The sequence below is a fragment of the Vicia villosa genome, unplaced genomic scaffold (assembly GCF_029867415.1).
Source record: "Vicia villosa cultivar HV-30 ecotype Madison, WI unplaced genomic scaffold, Vvil1.0 ctg.000060F_1_1, whole genome shotgun sequence".
NCBI classification, from domain to species: Eukaryota; Viridiplantae; Streptophyta; class Magnoliopsida; order Fabales; family Fabaceae; genus Vicia; species Vicia villosa.
The window spans coordinates 1084681-1103459 of NW_026704990.1; the positions used below are offsets into that span (position 1 = coordinate 1084681).

At 31.9% G+C, this 18779-nt stretch overlaps 2 protein-coding genes across 2 annotated transcripts; one reads left to right on the plus strand and one right to left on the minus strand.

Moving 5' to 3' along the window:
- The first annotated feature begins 6770 nt into the window (after positions 1 to 6770).
- On the plus strand, positions 6771 to 10553 carry LOC131623351 (uncharacterized). Its single transcript, XM_058894364.1, has 3 exons — positions 6771 to 7066; positions 9326 to 9422; positions 10204 to 10553. Exons 1-3 carry the CDS (start codon positions 6835 to 6837, stop codon positions 10274 to 10276), a joined length of 402 nt encoding a protein of 133 aa, XP_058750347.1. The 5' UTR covers positions 6771 to 6834; the 3' UTR covers positions 10277 to 10553.
- Positions 10554 to 16520: 5967 nt separating this feature from the next.
- Positions 16521 to 18449, minus strand: LOC131623263 (transcription factor MYB26-like). The gene is made up of 3 exons (XM_058894262.1): positions 18123 to 18449; positions 17896 to 18025; positions 16521 to 17728 (listed from the first exon to the last, which is right to left on the minus strand). Exons 1-3 carry the CDS (start codon positions 18253 to 18255, stop codon positions 16969 to 16971), a joined length of 1023 nt encoding a protein of 340 aa, XP_058750245.1. The 5' UTR covers positions 18256 to 18449; the 3' UTR covers positions 16521 to 16968.
- Between the last annotated feature and the right edge of the window lie 330 nt (positions 18450 to 18779).

Below are 18779 nucleotides of genomic sequence, written 5' to 3' on the forward strand. Positions count from 1 at the left end.
AATTGCATTAGCCTATAGTAAATCACATTACTACCAAAATACATTGATGATACTAAAATCACCAACAAACTCCCCCCATTTTAGTATAATCCTTGATTTACTTACAGGTATAACGATCAAACAAATGCATAGAAGAAAATGTCTTACGATTGAATTTTCATCTTAGTACAAATACACATTCCAAATATTCGAAAATCGGGGTGTCATAATGATTGAACCCGTCAATCCATTTGAATATCTAAAGATATAGTACACATATGTTTCTTACAATACTCTACTATTCATACTTGACACTTTACAAGCCATGTGTCCTTATCCATTAATAAGCATATAGGAAGCCAAGTCCAAGCTTCTTGAAGCAGCAAAACTTCATGCTCACATAGGTGATTCTTTTAATCTTGCACCTGCATTTGCAATTTTTTAAAAGAACCATTAAGAAGATATACCTCAACCTAGCCATCACTTGCAGGTCTGAGCACATACCTTGGGAAGATAAACACAATTGCTCCAATCTTTAACTATGATCTTTCCACATTGAATTCTGCTTCTAACGTTGTATTAAAAGGGAATTGGGTATACCATAACTAATAGATTTAAATGGACTTTAATCCCATCCCAATTACCGACTTCTTCACTAAGTCTCTTGTTAACCCCTTCGTCAAGTGGTCAGCTAAGTTTTGTTGCGACCGAACAAACTCAATAGATATCACCCCATTCATGATTAATCCCCTAATCATACTATGTCTAATACCCAAATGTCTAGACTTTCCATTCTATATTTGACTATATGCTTTAGCCAGTGTGGCACTACTATCACAACGGATAGAAATTGGTGATATCGGTTTAGGCCATATCGGAATCTCATATACCAAGTTCCTTAGCCATTATGCTTCTTTACCAGCAGCAGCTAATGCTACAAACTCAGATTCCATTGTGGAACTAGTTATACATGTTTGCTTCTTAGAAACCCATGAGATGGCACCTCCCCCAAGCAAGAACACCCATCCACTTGTAGAGGATGAATCTTCAACATTATTTATCCAACTATCATCCGAATAACCCTCTAACACCGAAGGAAATCCCATATATGACAATCCATAATTCATAGTACCCTTCAAGTACTTGAATACCCTAGTTATCGCATGCCAATGATGTCTACTAGGATTACTAGTAAATCTGCTCAACTTTCCAACCGCATAAGCAATATCCGGTCTAGTGCTAATCATAGCATACATCAAAGAGCCTATAGCTCTTGAGTATTCGAGTTGATCCACAGGTTTACCTGTATTTGGCATAAGCTTTTCTCCTGGATCCATGGGAGTACTTACTGGAGAACAATTTTCATAATTGAACTTCTTGAGTATTTTATCAATGTAATGAGATTGCGTAATTACAATCCCCTTATTCTCCCGTTTAATCTTAATACCAAGAATAACGTCCGCTTCTCCCATATCTTTCATGGAGAACTTTGATGACAAGAAATTCTTTGTTTTATCAACTTGATTTTGGTCGGTGCCAAAGATCAAAATGTCATCAACATATAGACAAATGAAAACTCCTTTACCGGATGTATCAAATTTGCTATATACACATTTGTCAGCTTGGTTTAGAATGTAACCATTAGACAAAACAACCTCATCAAACTTTTGATGTCACTGCTTCGGAGCTTGTTTCAGCCCATACAACGACTTAACTAGCTTACACACTTTATGCTCATTACCAGGCATTACAAAACCTTCAGGTTGCTTCATATACACTTCTTCTTCCAAATCACCATTCAGAAATGCTGTTTTGACATCCATTTGATGAATCACTAGATTATGAATAGCCGCCAAGGCAATCAACAATCTAATAGTAGTGATATGGGCAACTGGAGCATAGGTATCGAAATAATCAATCCCTTCTTTTTGTCTGAAGCCTTTGGTTACTAATCAATTCTTGTAGATGTTTAGTGTATCATCATTATAATACTTCCTTCTAAACATCCACTTGAGAAGTTCCTTGAAATTACATCTTCATTGTAACTTTTTAGGATCAACTTCCACTCGAAGGATAATATGAATATTACGAACAAAATTCTCACATTTTTCTTTTACTGGACACAAGAAAATATGCCGACAATCGATTTTATTCGGTCCTAGATCCTTAGCCTTTTAGACTTTCTGCTTATTCAAGTTCAATTTGTTTTTCAACAATCATTGACAAAATTTCGGTTTTATTTCAACAATCCGCGAAGAACCTTCCTCACGAGGTTCTTCAAATTCCTTATCCTCCTTGATAAAGTCCTCAAAATTCCTCATCTCAGGATTCAATAATTATATTAGACTCCAAGTCCATAAAACTATATAAGTTATGATCCTTCTTTGGATGGTCTTTAAAAGACTTATAATAATTCTCATTGAAGTCAAACATATAGGAGTTTCATTACGAAATTCAAAATACCGAATTTCATTAAATACAATAAAGCAGAATTATTTTAAAAATTTTTGTTTCAACATTTATATGTAAACAACAATATACTTAAAGTAGATATTATTTATAATCACATAAATTTAAAGTTATATGAATTTAATTGTGTACATTTGAATATTAAATTCTGCACCTTATAATGAACCTTTACAACCAACACATTGGTTCAGTGGCGTTGTCTCATTCCCCGCATTCTGTGGGCTTGCTAACTCCAGTTTAAAACCGAATGGATGCAACTTTTTATTTTACTTCTCCCGTTTATTGTTGCAAAGTAAAAGTTTACTTTTCGTTGAAATTATAAACGAAATGATGCAATGCTTCAAATGCTGAATTCATATTATTATAAATCTAATAAAATAAATCATAACAAACTAATATTCTAAATTTCAATTTAGTTTCTGTTATAGATATGCTGAGACATATGCCATATGGACTATGTTAATGGCATGCATACATATGCAGTCGTAAATAATCGCACAGTACCGTTATTCTTAAAATAAAACCAGTATCTTTTCCATATGCATGAATCATCACTGTTTCAAATTATTTCGCATGCAGAATAGACAAATTCATGCAAAAAGTGAAACAATATATATATTTTGAATATCATATTGATTATGAAAATAATCATTACCAATAATCATAATTTCAGTAACATAGTTTCAATATCATTTGTTAGAAAATTTTCAATTTAAATCTTGATATTATAAAATTGACAAATACTCTAATTTCTATGAAAAACAATAAAATGTACCCGGTTTATGATGTAAATTTTTCGTGTGTTCACCATATGTAAATTGTCCTTGAAACTTGTCCAATTTTCCGAAACTTTTAGTCATCTCCTTGACGGTGCTTCCTCCTCCAGCCATGATTATCATAAAGAATACTTTGTTCGTTTGTTAGATATAGGTATGATAATCCTGGATATCTTCAAGAATCGTGTTCGTTCACTTTCCGAACAAAGTATTTCGACCATATTCTTGTCTGGGTTCACGAAATCTTTGCAGGGATAATTCTCGAAGAACAATCTGTTTCTAACAATGGAGAACAGATCAGAATGTAGAGGAAGTATGTTTTTTCATGTTCCAAATCGAGACCAAAAGACTCCTTATATAGGAGACCAATAATAGAAACGAACAAACACACCTTTTCGGAAAAACAGTTATGTCTGTTGGAACGGATGCAACTATTCAAACGAATTGTTATGTCCGTTGGGAAAGGGTTCAACTATTCAAACGAATTTTTCGAACGGGGCGCTTCCCCGCACCCCGCCAGGGGCTACGCCCCTTGGAATCCCGTTTCTATTATTCATATTCAATTACATGTTTGGCTCGACGAGCGTGCACTCCGCACTACCCTAACTCGTTTCAAACTTAACGCATAATTGCATTGGCCTATAGTAAATCAAATTACTACAAAAATACATTGATGATACTAAAATCACCAACACAATCAAATGAAGTTGTGTGGAGAGAAACTATTTGAACTGCAGACAGTAGAGAATGTTCTAAAAGCTTTACCTTTCAAGTTTGATCACATTGTTATGGACATTAAAAAGTCCAAAGATTTATCTGAAATGAAGCTAGAATAATTATAAGCGTCTCTTGAAGTTCATGAGTTGAGGGTGAAAAAGAGAAACTCAAATAAGGTGTTTGTACCAGCCTTGTATGCCAAACTCTTCAAGAAATAAAAAAAGACTCCTTAAAAGAAAAAAAGGGCAAAGAAATGTGGAAGAAAAAGTAGAATGAGAGTGAAAGAGAGTCATTATCACTCACAAAACTACTAGTGCTCTCATAACTCCCAAATATACATATTTCTTAAAGCCCATAGTCAATTGAACCATCCACCCGTTCAAATATTATTGATACAACGCATATACATTTTAGACAACTCTTTAATGTTCGAAGGCTCTATCACCTTGCCACTCTCGTCTAAATCTATAACGAGTGTCATTAAAGAAGAAAGGGAGGGAGGAAGAATGAAGAGATATACCTGTGTATAAAGGACTAAAAGTTGTATTTGGTGAAACTTGGAAGAAGGTTTGCTCTAAGATTGATGATATTTTTTTAGATGAAGGTTATGGAAGAGAGAGTATCTGAAAAAGAGGAGAGCTGGAGCCTGAACCCCTCTTTGTAGAGAGTTAGGCCTACTAAAAATGAGTAACCTCTTATTAGGTACATCAACAGTTATAGAAGGATTCCCCACGTCTCTAACACGTGCAAGAAACATAGTTTGATTTGGTTTCCCAAAACAATCCCATCATTAGAAGCATTTAATGTTGCAGATGCATTTACCCGCGACATTTAATGACAGACCTTAGTTGACGTCTAGGGATTCACCTCGAGTGACGTGTAAATGACTCCCCTCAAGTAACACTTGATGGACTCACCTCAAGTTCTGCTTGAGGGACTCCCCTAAGGAAGACCTTCATTGCCCTACGGTGATAGCTCAAACATGAAGATTGGAGGTGATCAAACTAAATCACTCTGTTCTTTGCAAATCCTAATGCTTGAGAGACCGTGTATCTGTATAATTATATTTTGTCATATATTAAGATAAGTTTACCAAGCCTAGAAGAAAAGGCCTCGAGGAAGTAATACAAAACTGATTAAGGGTGAGCAAACACCACATGTCGCCCAAAGATGAGTTTCTAGTCTCCATTTGTCTCTACACTTGCCCATTGGTAGCAACACCCTCCCTCTATTGAGCTTGGGTCGAACCATCCATCACCCAATTATAAAACGTATTGAATAACATCTTCTTATGCAATAACGATATGAAAATCTTAGTCAAAGAGGGCAACCATGTTCTATAGAATAATAGGGGAATAACAGTTTCCACGTCCCACGCTCTAATGAGACGAGCATAATAACCACTCATTGAGTCCAAAGATCCAAACTCAAAAGACCTATATAAATACCTCAGTTATAGGGCAGAGAGGAAAGAAATTCATACACTGAAAAAATCACATATACATAACTTCTCACCACTCCGCAAGAGCTTATCTTGAGCACCATAAACAACTCAAAGGAACACATGTAACTCTCCAAATACATAATTATCTTTATTGTATGTTTTTAACAAGTTCAAAATCAATAATAAAGCAATATATAATTAATTTGATTATATAAAATCAATTAGAAATATTAATTATTTACATATCATAAATAAAAAAATATTATAAGTTGAAACGGAAAATTTCTACCATGTTTTATTATAATTTTTAGGATGTCATATATATATATATATATATATATATATATATATATATATATATATATATATATATATATATATATATATATATATATATATATATATATATATATATATATATATATATATATATATATATATATATATATATATATATATATATATATATATGGGGACGTCTCAAGTGAGAACACTTGGTTATTATGAGAAATGAGAACAATGAATCACGACCATTAAATTTTGATTTTGTTGATTTTAATGGACTGGATTGGTTTCTCTTTCTATGTTGATTTAAAATAAATACTAAGGATCATAGAAAGAGAAACCAATCCAGTCCATTAAAATTAACAAAATCAAAATTTAATGGTCGTAATTCATTGTTTTCTCATAATAACCAAATGTTATCACTTGAGTCGTCCTATATATATATATATATATATATATATATATATATATATATATATATATATATATATATATATATATATATATATATATATATGAGGAGGGATCAAATTACACCCGAAGAGTTACACCACGAGTTACACTCGTTCAATAACTACTTCTCGAATTAATATTTTTTAAATTCAACCGTTGGATTGAAACATAATATCATATAGATCACACCTATAAAGTTTGAGCTTAATCTATAATGATTTACTATGTCATTGAATCACATCAAAATTAACGTTATATGAAAGCTCATTTTAACGTTAATCTTTGGATATCTTGATGATATAGTAAATCATTATAGATTAAGCTCAAACTTTATAGGTATGATCTATATGATATTATGTTTCAATCCAACGGTTGAATTTAAAAAATATTAATTCGAGATGTAGTTTTTGAACGAGTGTAACTCGTGGTGTAACTCTTCGGGTGTAATTTGATCCCTCCTCTATATATATATATATATATATATATATATATATATATATATATAAGTTTTAAAATGAAAGACCAACTCCATAAAGGGTAAAATAAGATGAACAAAACTAATTAAACACAAATCAAGTGTAAAAAAGTAAACCGGGTCGAATACTCCAACCCGAATTTTACAACCGATCCACTTTCTCGTTCTTCTTCATCGCTGAGTGATACACTACTACTAGGGTTTACCAAACACTCTGAACAAAACCAATTCACAAAATGGCTTCAAAATCTCTTCTCAGAAATGGAGTTGCATTGATGAATCGATTATCACTATCAAATTCAAAATCACTTCTGAATTCCAATCACCATCAACCTTACCTTTTCCCATCCCTCTCCAAGCTCCAGAATTTTCCTCAAAACGACGCCGAGTCAGCGAAGAACCTTATTTCCTCCGAAGGGTTTCTCTACCCTTGTGGCCTCCCTTCTCTTCGCTTCTTCTTACCTAATGGTACCTTCTCTATCCTTGTTGAAAAAATGGGTATTTTTTGTTGTGTATAAGTTTTGTTTTTTTATGGCGCGCTTGGTCAAAAAAATGAAGTTTTTTTTTCTTTTCAATTTAAGTTTATTTCAAATGCAATTGATTGGTTAAATGCTGGATTGATAACTGATGCTAGCATTGTTGTGATTGGTGAATGGTGACAGGCATTTTATGTTTTTCATTGATTTACTAAGCTAATTTCTAGTAATAATTTATTGGTTGTGTTGTGTTTTTTCATCAAAGTATAAAGTAATTAGTTTGAATTGGATGATTAGTAGGTTGAACTTAAGTTAGATACATCTCTTTTTTAAGCTATCTCTTGAAATTTTATTTACAAGATCAAACTACAATGTAAGAAAAGGCTTAGTTCAGTTCTTTGTTAGTTCGCTTTAGTTATGCATTCAAGACCATATAGATGAGAAGTGATAAGTCCATTAGGTGGTTTTGAGAGGGATCGGAGTGATAAAGGAGGGAAAGGTGTTCAAAGCCATGTTTTCAATCGTGGAGTGATATAGGCATAGGTGATTTGGGCATGTAGAGATAAGACTTGTAGATTCTATTGTAAGGAGAGTAGATCGGATGGAGAGGAGTCAAACAACTAGAGATAGTGGAAGGCCTAGAAAAACTATAAGAGAAGAAAGTAATAAAAAAGATCTTGAGGTTAACGAATTGAATAGAAATATGATCTTTGATAGAGCGTTATGGTATAATTTGATCGATGTAGCCGATCCCACATATTGGATAAGGCTTGGTTATTGTTGTTGTAGTATGTAATATATATCCCTCTTGTCCCTCCTCATCTCTTTTGTGATGTAAATGCAATCTGAAGTAGACATATGTGTTGCAATGGGCGTCACAAACAGAAATATGATTGGTCATGTAAATGCGGAAATATGATATGGGGCACATAAGGAAGAAGAATCATAACTGTGAAAGAAGAAGAAACAAGAAATGGTGCTATGTGAAGAAAGAAGAAACAGACGTTAGGGGCTTGTGACCATGGTTGTTAAAATCGGGATCTCGATAAAGATCGTTAGGGTATAGAAAAAGCGTAAAGCGTAGGATCGTAACACGGATCGTAAGATCCCAAAAATAGACAAAATTATAAAAATAACTAGAAAAAATTACTTTAAAATAAAATTCTCATTCATTTAATCATTAATAGCAAATATTTTATACAAAAAAACATAATAGAAGGTCATTTAAAACATTGCAAGTCCCAAAACCCTACAATATGTGTGCACAATAGTTGGGGTTAATTATGGGTCAGTTTATGGGCCGATCCCAATTGTTTAATGACCTGGTCGAAACAGGTCTAAAGCGGGTAAAAACAAATAATGGATCGTTGGGATCTCAAGATCCCACGATTTAAAGATCTTTCTCTAGGAGTTCAAAGCTCCAGCCAAATTAAAGATCTTTGTGGCACTTAAATCGGTGGCCGGTTGCTGGAGCGTAAGATCGTAAGATTTTGGGAGTTAGAGCTAGATCCCGACAACCATGCTTGTGACTGTAATAGCCACTATTTAAATTCTCAAGTCTGACAACCTTGATTGTTGTAGTCATTATTTTACAAGTTAAATCACTGGTTTGATGGAAAAAACTTGTGGATTTTATCATGCAAAATTCTGCTGCTTAAGTTTGTTTTCCTGCTTGACTATATAGTAATAGGAAAATAAGAACATCAAAGGGGAATTCAGGGATGGAAAGGGATACCTGTCCCCAAATATATCTATATAGGGAATTCACTTTAAGAATAAGTTTGGTCATAACTTATTTTCTTCGTAACTTTTTGCGTAATACACATTTAACAATTCCCGCCATTGAATATATCAATAGTATTCGTGATATGATTCTTTCATGTTGGTTAAGCACACCAAATTTTAGACATTGACATTGACATAAACTTGTCTACTGAAGTATTAATTTGTTTTTAAATTACATGAATTTATTTATGTTGACTTGACCTACTTTTTAAGAACATTCAAGCCAACAATTGAATATAGATGAAATTCATTGCCCATAAAAGTTAACAAAGCTTACTCCTATAGTGACTGTATCTCTCTACCTATATACTTGAAATGCCATCCGATTTTCTATGCTTTAGTTTACATTTCTATTTCAAGTGTATTCTCATACTAGCTTAAACATAAAATGATGTTTTTTGATATTTTAAGCAATTTCCATCCCTCTAGATTTTCTTTTTAATTAGTCTCCATTCTTATTCTGCAGGGGATGCTTCTTCAGACGAGCCAATGATTTTATTCCCAAAAAGGACATTTCAACCTAGCATTATCCGCAGAAAGAGGAATCATGGTTTTTTTGCTCGGTAAATCTCATCTTTTCATCCTGCATTTTATCAAGTATGAAGAAAAACATATGATATGACTGTTTCTTTTCAACAAAAGAGAGAAGAAAAGATGACTTTTTAAGCCTTGCTTTTCTTCCAAATGTATGTCAGTGTTTATAAACTTAAAATTCCTGTGGAGATTATCACCCTGCTTCAGGATACTCTGGCTATGCAAGATCAAATACACTGATACAACAGATTTAAAAGAGATATTCAATTAATGTCGGCTCCTATTACAATTTTGTTATACATTCTACTGCCTAGGTCTTTTTTGGCTTGGGGCATAGGTGAATAGATAACTTAGCAATCATGAAAAATATTTGAAATCTTTTAAATAAACAAAAAGTAAGACCGGATTGTTTCTTGGAAGCTGGAACATGATTACACATTTGAATATTGTTGCGTATGTCTCAACTATGGTTGCTTTGATTTTTGCTTAAGATTATACATTGATAATAAGGGCTTCTAGCATAATCTGAATTTTTTTTTCCAAAACAATTAGAGAGGATAAGTGGCAGACTATGACCAGGCAAAATATCATACCGAGAGCATGATTTTATTTCCCTAGGACTACTTGCTTCGTTTTGTTACTTTTTCTGCCCCTCATCATTGAGTGAACTGATTTCTAGTCAATATCAAATATTCGGGCATTTCCATTTGTGAATAAACGGAAAACAACTGGTAAATTTTCCATTTTGCATATATGCAGATTCCCATTAGTAATCTCAACAATGACCTGATTTTTCTTTTGCTTGAGCAGGAAGGCAACCAAGGGTGGCAGAAAGGTAATTGCTCGAAGAGTAGCCAAGGGTCGGTTTAGGATTACAGCTTAGTGTCATTGACTTTAAAGTTAACGATTCATGATAAGAAACTTCAGTGGAACAGGGCGAACGGGCTGGGGGTTTTCCGAGTACAGTATTCTATAAACCATTTTCCAGGCAGCTATTGTATGGATATGTTATGAATTCATTTATTGGCTTTTTGGCATTGCGGTCAGTTTCAATAATATGTAACCCTTACTGTTTTATGTCCAAGACAGCTTAAAGATTTAGGTGTGGTTGATTTACTAAATGTGAAGTTTGATAGAATGGAATTTCTTATTTTAAGCCATGTCCATTCGCATTTCTTATATTTAGTATTGGTAGGTTTTTTAGAGGTAAAATGTGGTTCATGCAAATTCTCCTATTGAAGAAGGATAGAATGGAATTTCTTATTTTAAGCCATGTCCATTTACATTTCTTATATTTAGTATTGGTAAGTTACATTACTTATTCACACACCATTACTAAAAATGATGAATTTGTTGTGATCCTTAACTTAAGGTCACAAGTTTAAAATTTCAACCTTGTTGAACACGATTTATTTTTGCCATTATTATATTAATTAGAACCGGACAACTTAACCCAAACATCAAAACCACTTGGCCAATTGATTTATTGTGTCAATAAGCTTTATTATAATATATAACTCAAATTTCTCGAGACAAATTCAAAGCTTCTCAAGATTGTTTTCATACTCCATAAGTTTTTTTCAACTTCCTTCTCTCACAAGGATTGTATCCTAAGCAAATTGGAGTATCTCGATATAGATTGAGTTAGTAGCTTTGTAGTCGTCTATCTTTCCATTTTCACTGGCCTTCTTAACCAAAGATGTGAGACATTATGTGACAATGAGGAATAGAAATGGTTGTCTGCTTTTAAAGTATGATGTCGAACTTTTATTTACAAAACAATATTAAAAATAATTTATTTTTGACAAATTCGACTGTGCTCGTAAAAGCTTCCAGAAAAATGAGGCGGAACATGACGAATACCTTAGAGGATGTGAGTCTAAATCTTTATCCTGCTCCGTACACGCTCCGTACTAAAGTGTGAGAAAAATGTATATGTCCAACTGATGGACCCGATTTGCCACCCATTAAATATTTTTCAATACAGCTCTTAAACCAAACACTTGATTGTTGACGTTCATACTCTAATACTATGAATAAATTAAAAATATCATATTGAATTCTTATATTAATAATAGTAACACCTTTTTCTTCTTACAAAATCAATTTTAATGATAAGTCTTATCAAGTCTTGACATCAAAATAATCTATGGAACACAAAGAACTCCTACCAATTAGTTGACAACATCTAGGAGGCCCTTCCAACACAAATAATTTCCCTCTTTCTAGAGTGCAGCTTGCTTACCAGGTACTCAATTATAGGGCAGCCTTTTATTTTCTTTTATCACCTTTTGCTGAATTCCATGTGACCAAAAGATTCAACAACAAAAGCAATATTGAATCTCAACGTGCATGGGTCGACATAAGAAAGATGAACCTTCTATAAATGCAAAACAAGACCCAACAGTCCCTTTTGTCAGGTCCTCCATAAAATTATTGACTCCACTTCCAAAACAATATTAACCCTATCCTACAAACCCCTGGATCTCAAGTTTGCCACTGACATTTTTAGAAATTAATTTGTCCAAAGTTTTCAACAACTGTCCCACACCACTACATTGTCATCAACACGTTTATATCAACACGTTTCTATATCTTTAATAAATTTAAAATTTTAATGTAAAATTAGTTTATACTTTCAGTACACTACCTTTAATCTATTATTTAAATGTTGCGGAAATTTCAAAATTTAAGTTTCTGTGCATGCCAAAAACTCTTTGGATAATTTCAAAATTTAAGTTTCTTTGCATGCCAAAAACTCTTTGGATAATTTATTTAGATTGTAGTGAATAGTGATGGGTGAATAATTTTGGAGCAGAGGGTAAAATTTTCCCACTTCCATTTTTCTGGACCCTATAAAATTATTTAGAAAAAAAAAGCTCTGCATGACAGGACGAGGGGTTTTATGAACTTTCTGTCTATACAATTTTTTGCTACAAAAATGAAATGATGAAAAGCAATTATATTTGACCTAAAGAAGAAAAGCAATTATTAAGTAGTATCATATGTCAATTCAAAAAAGGGAGGCATACAATATGCATAACAATCAACTCATGATTTCAATTCAAAAAAAGGAGTTCAAATATCTAGAATGACAATGGCTGGGAAATTCAATTAACTTTCTAGCTAGTTATAAGAATCAATCACATAAATTAAAATGATTTATATAACTCTATCATAAACTAGTTTATCACCAAAATCACCGTGATTAAGATTACACAATATATAACGAAAGCAAAATAATTGGTACTTTGTCGAAATTAAAAAATTATACATAATCTTGTGAGCTAATTTTCTGCATTTTTTAAAAAGTTAAAAACTTTACACAATTTCAACTTTATTTTTTTTCATAATTTAAACTAAAAAGTTTCTTTATGCAAAAACGTAGGTTCAACTACTATATCATTTAAGTGTAGCCTACTCTTTCCCCCTCATCAAAGATGAAATAGTTTCTTCCATTAAAATTAAATATATGAATGTTTGACTTTGAATGATTACAAAAGAATTCTTTCAACTCCTAAGATTCTAATTCTAGAAGCAATAATTTAAACTTTTTGAATAAAGATAATATATTGAATAAAAAAGAAAAACAAAATAGACCTGGGAACGCAAAACCTAACCCATCAAAAAATTAGTAAAAAGTTAGAAATGTTCAATCTATCTCTCAAAAACTTTCAAAAGTATAAATAGAAAGTGAATTTTACCAAGTGTCATAGTTAATAAAAAAAACTGCATTGATCAGTCTATCTGCATCAGCATTTTCCTACATGAAAATGTGAGATATCTTGAATTTAAGGAAGCGTGTTGTGTGTAAAGTATTCTTTCATTTAATTAAAAGATTCCAAAGGACACTATTCAAATTAGATGCACAAATGACCAATATCGAGTCAGTTTCAAACGAAAATTTTCTCAAATTCTTTCTGTTAGCATTTTTGATATTAAGCATAATTTCATGCAATTCAGCTTGAAAGAAGGTTCAAACTCTAATCTTAGTTGAGAAAGCTCCTAAGAATGTTCTTAAATCACTATTTTAAATATTATTTTTTATAACGAAGTTTTCAACTCAGACAAAAATAAACCAATGTATAATGTCAAGGTGCGCCATGTTTTATTTTATTTTATAAAAAAACAACATATTCTCTCGGTGTTTAATATTATCGAGGGAACAAACAATTCAGGGCATGCTTCAAATCCTATCTATTGCAGTTTATGTTTTTATTTCTTTATAAGTGTAGACTAAATGATCTATCCATTTGGTTCCCGTAATAACTGAGGGATAAAATGATCAAAAATTACTATAAAAGCACATTTTAAACAAATTTTACCCTAATCCTAACTTATATGTAGTCGTCCTACACTCATATGCATCATTCTTTTGGAATGAATTGTAAGACATAAAAAATCTTCAATGTTCTTCTATCTTGAACAAAACATTTTTTCAGTCCTTGCAATCTATCTCGAATAATGGTGTTGATTTTGTCGTTGTATTATTGAAATAACCTTCTAATGTTGTAAATCAAAGAAGACATCACTACATTTCTTGGGTTGACAACATTGAGAAATTTATTCTTAAAAATGGTGTAAATTGTATACAAAAATTGGTGACTGGTAAAAAATTAAAATGTAAACATGACATGTTACTTTCAATTTTTTATCATTCACCATTTCTGCTTGAAATCTAATACATCGATTTTAAACTAAGTTGAGGAGTTACCTTATTTTATTTTATTTTTCTATTCAAAAAATAAAATATTGTTGCCTCGATTTTCTAATGAAATCGCTGGGTAAATATTTTTTACACCATCAAATGTTTTTTACCTCGATTTTTGAAAAAATCGAAGGTATAATTTTGGCGTGAATATTGAAGATATCAATCACCGTCCTTAAACAAATCTTCACAATCAATTTCATGAGTATCAACGCTCAAGACACTACCATTAGTGATCCGCGTGAAACATAAAAACTAGCATTATAAAAATATTTTGAATATTAAAAAAAGATAATGAAACATCATGAAATGCTTGAAACTATCTACATCCAACACTTTAAGATCTTCAAGAGCATTTGCCATGAAAAGATGTCTATGATGAATTGCAAGAGCAGAAAATTATTTGGGTTTAAGGTTTGTGATATTAAATTTTTATTCGAGCAGAAAATCATTTATTTATCTAACTTTTTTTTTTAGTTTTATATCAGAAACAAATGCAAGCAAAATCCCTAGAAAACATTCTGCACCCACCACTTGATCTACCCCAAAATTCAATGATTTGAAGATCTATCATTTTATCATTATTGACTAATTAATTTTTACTTTAATATTCTATGAAAGGTTGTCAAACTCGGGAGTCTACTCAGACTCGAAAAGGGTCCATAAACTCGAATTGCAGACTCGACTCGCAAACTCGCATGAGTCTATGGAAAATTAAAAATGACTTTCAAAAACTTGTAAGTGACACATACATGACACACATATATTTTTGAACTTGTAAATGCCTCATATATGACACAAATATATATATATAAATATAAAATAAAACACTAATTAACATAAAGATTTAAATTTCATACTCCATAACAAATTTCTTAATAAAAAACTCGATAATAAAACAAACAAAATAACAAAGTATGTGGCTAAAGACTTAAAGTACCAATTACTTCTAAATTGGCTACTACATAGTAAAATAAATATGGTAATGGCTTTAGACATCCAAAGCTCTAGTGAAATCATCACCATCAATATCATCACCATTATCTTCATCGGTATCTTGAGTATCAACATCAAACTCTGGCCTTGATGAAACACCTTCTTCATCATTAACCAAAGTTGGATTGCTCGATCCATTTCCACCTAATTCCACATTGCCACCACCCCCACTTTGCACAACATTATTAACAACACTAGCTTCCATAATATTGTTAACAATAACATCATTATGCTCTACATTAACTTCAGTTTGCACATTTTTTCATTAGGATCATCAATTATCTATTCATCATCTGAATGAATATCTTCAAATGAAAGAACAACATTTATTTATTTATTTTCCTTTTCTACTTTTCAACTTAAAATTGTACATGGCGTAAACCAAGTTATTCATTTTTTTAGTGAACCTATTTCTTCTCTTTATATGAACCTACAACGCAATTTACAACTAATTCAGAATTGTACGCAAGTTTCGTAATTAACAACACTTTTATGTCTGTAGCAAGTTTTTCATTATTTAAAAATGGTGAACAATGCATTTTGTCATAACTCGTAAATCACAATTTTCAACCATACCCAAATCTTTTGATGTTTGGGACAAAGAAAAATGACAACTAAAATAAATGGTCTCAAGATATATTAATGAATATACATGAGAATGTTAGCAAATCCACGCGAGCAAGATGACTAAGATAAAGTGACGAGTACACACACAATTTATTTATTTAGCTCAATCAAACCAATCTACTTTGATGAGAGAATAATTCTCCAATTTACTATACTTAAAGAGTTGTTACAAAAGACTTTAAAAAAATAGCCTTTCAAATTTCCAAGAATATCTCTCATTTTCTACCTAATTCTTAGCAAATCACGGTATTTTTGTTTAATGCATAATCTCAAATTAGTTTTGAAGTCAATATCCATAATATACATTAAAATGGTGGAATATGTCTTTTATTATATATATATATATATATATATATATATATATATATATATATATATATATATATATATATATATATATATATATATATATATATATATATATAAAGTAACAACAGTTCCACCAATCGACTTGGAGTGGAAATTTTAATTAAAATAGTTAATTTTCGATTGCAACACTATATCTTATTCTTATATAGGGGTGCATGCTTCAAAAAGTTCTTATCAAATCATTTAGTATATATGCATGCTGGCCAGTGGCCTCCTAGCTTGGGCACATTTAAGGACACTTTAGCCTTCGATTGACCATTATGTTGTAAAGGGCTTTTGTCTTTGTTTCCATGTCGTCATCCATAAATGTCAGAGAGAGATAGAGAGAGAGCAATGGAACAAACAACTTCTAATTCAAAGTACAATCAAATGGACACATAGTTGTTACATGTAGATGTAACTCTCCACAAATAATACTAACTCATACTATATTTCGAGGTGACAAATACATGCATGCATGTAAATGAACCTAAACGTACATCACACATTTATTGAACTTTCAACAAGCATCACTTAATGGACATGCCTAAACTAGCAATGTTTAGGTTAACAAATAAAATCAAATCTACACACTCTTGAAGAAAAAACATTAGATGATTAAGTGCATATTAATCATTAAATAAATCCCCCCATTTTAAAGTTATACAATACTCTAAATAGATAAAATCAAACTCATACCCCTAGTTAAAAATTGTAGCCGCAACCGAATTTGACATAGATGATTTTGAAGTCTCATCAATGAGATCATATGCCGCAATTTTGAATGCATTGATAGAACTTTTCTGTATTGAGTCGCAATATAAAATTTTACAGCTTATATGTAACTCTGACGACTGCAACTGCAATTTAAAACGATGATCATATCTATATCTGCTTTAAGGCTTCCATTCTAAAGGAATTATAGGGTTTGGGACTATTTGGCTGCTTGAGGATGGAAATGATGATGACATGAGGGCACCAATGTTATCCAAATGAATGACTTCCACATTTTGATCTTGTGGATAAACAATACTAGGCGTGTAGCACTGAAATTTTGTTGGAACTTCATGTTCCTTGGAATCAGATGAATCTAGAATGCTACAAACATAATCCTCAAAACTATGATCAATGACTTTAGGAAAAAAGGTTTCAAGTTCAACCAAGTTGTGATCATATTGTTGCATTAATTTGTTAAGTGGAGTGGCATCACTTTTGGAAACTTGATTTTCTAATAGATCATGATTTAGATGAAGAGTTTCACAACTCAATGGCCATGTATCTTCATAAGGTAAAGGATTAGACATTGGTTGTACTATTTGTGGTATTGGATTTTGAATGTGGAGGAAATTGGCATTCAAATGGTTATTGATATCTACCTTTGTGTCAATTTGGTGAAAACTATCTTGTAGATTTTGAGATGAGGTTGGAAAGTATAGGTGATCTTGATGGGGATGATGATTGAAGTTTAGGATCAAATTAGGGTTAGGGAAGAAACTTTCCATAGAACCAATATTGTAGGGGGTGTGAATATCAGAAATTGTGGGGAAAGATGGAATAATATCATGAGAAAGAATCTTCTTCTTAATGCTTGAATTCCAAAAGTTTTTCACCTCATTATCTGTTCTTCCCGGTAAATGCTTCGCAATCTGAGCCCACCTATCCAAACAAGTTAAAATCTCGTTAAGAAAAAACGAATATCCCGTTTCAAAATGAGAGTCGCGAAAATACAAAAATTACACTTATTTTAGATCGGAGAGACCACAAACAAACTCGTAAATTTTGAGAATAATAAATGTCAATGATTCAAATGTAATGTTATATACCTATTTCCTAGAATGCTATGGAGTTCTATAATGAGTGAAGCTTCTTGATGAGAGAAACTTCCACGTTTCAAATCAGGTCTTAGATAATTTATCCATCTTAATCTGCAACTCTTTCCACATCTTTGCAAACCTATGTATAAATGATCATATAATATGAAAAAAAATGTTGAGAATTATATATAAAATATCAAAGGAAACTAAATAATATAAGAATATTTTGTAATTACCAGCAAGTTTTGGAACTGAGCTCCAACAACCATGTCCATAAGTAGTGATATATTTGATGAGTTTTTCATCTTCTTCAGGAGACCATAAACCTCTTTTCACTTTCTGTTTGTTGCAGCAAGAGTGATGTCCCATGATGATGTCTTGTTTTTTGTTTTCTCTCTTTAGTTTGATGAATAAGTGTGAAATGACAAATACATGATATGGACGACAACAATGTTTTATCGGCTGTTTTGGTGTTATTTGAAAATGGTGAGGTAAATGACAGAGGAAGTTGTATATTGTAGGTTTGGCTTTAGTTTAAGAATGGAATAGGTTGCATTAAATGATGAAAAGAATGGTGTGAAGAGAGTAACAGAGAAAAGGATGATATATGCAGAAGAAAGTGTGAGGTGGTGAATTCAATGTGGAAGTTGTACAAATGGTGGCCCAATATAAAGGTTTTTTTTTTTAATTTTAAAAGAGATAACTTCAACCTGCAACAGCATGAGAGATATTATAAAAGTAGATAATTGCTATGATGTAGGGGTGAAAATAGTTCATCTATATCTACATCTATTTACATACTAGTCTACGTCAAGTTTAGAGATAATTAGGGTTTCAAAACGGATCCGACCGGGCTGTTAGACAATTTTTTGTTTTGATTCGTAATTTTTGCG

What these genes read in the sequence shown, in the direction of transcription:
- LOC131623351 (XM_058894364.1), top strand. Translation starts at nt 6,835, where the DNA reads ATGGCTTCAAAATCTCTTCTCAGAAATGGAGTTGCATTGATGAATCGA. An exon ending in TCGCTTCTTCTTACCTAATG is followed by an intron (nt 7,067 to 9,325) that starts GTACCTTCTCTA and finishes CTTATTCTGCAG; the next exon opens with GGGATGCTTCTTCAGACGAG. An exon ending in AATCATGGTTTTTTTGCTCG is followed by an intron (nt 9,423 to 10,203) that starts GTAAATCTCATC and finishes TTGCTTGAGCAG; the next exon opens with GAAGGCAACCAAGGGTGGCA.
- LOC131623263 (XM_058894262.1), bottom strand. Translation starts at nt 18,255, where the DNA reads ATGGGACATCACTCTTGCTGCAACAAACAGAAAGTGAAAAGAGGTTTA. An exon ending in CTCAGTTCCAAAACTTGCTG is followed by an intron (nt 18,026 to 18,122) that starts GTAATTACAAAA and finishes ATTTATACATAG; the next exon opens with GTTTGCAAAGATGTGGAAAG. An exon ending in CATAGCATTCTAGGAAATAG is followed by an intron (nt 17,729 to 17,895) that starts GTATATAACATT and finishes TTGTTTGGATAG; the next exon opens with GTGGGCTCAGATTGCGAAGC.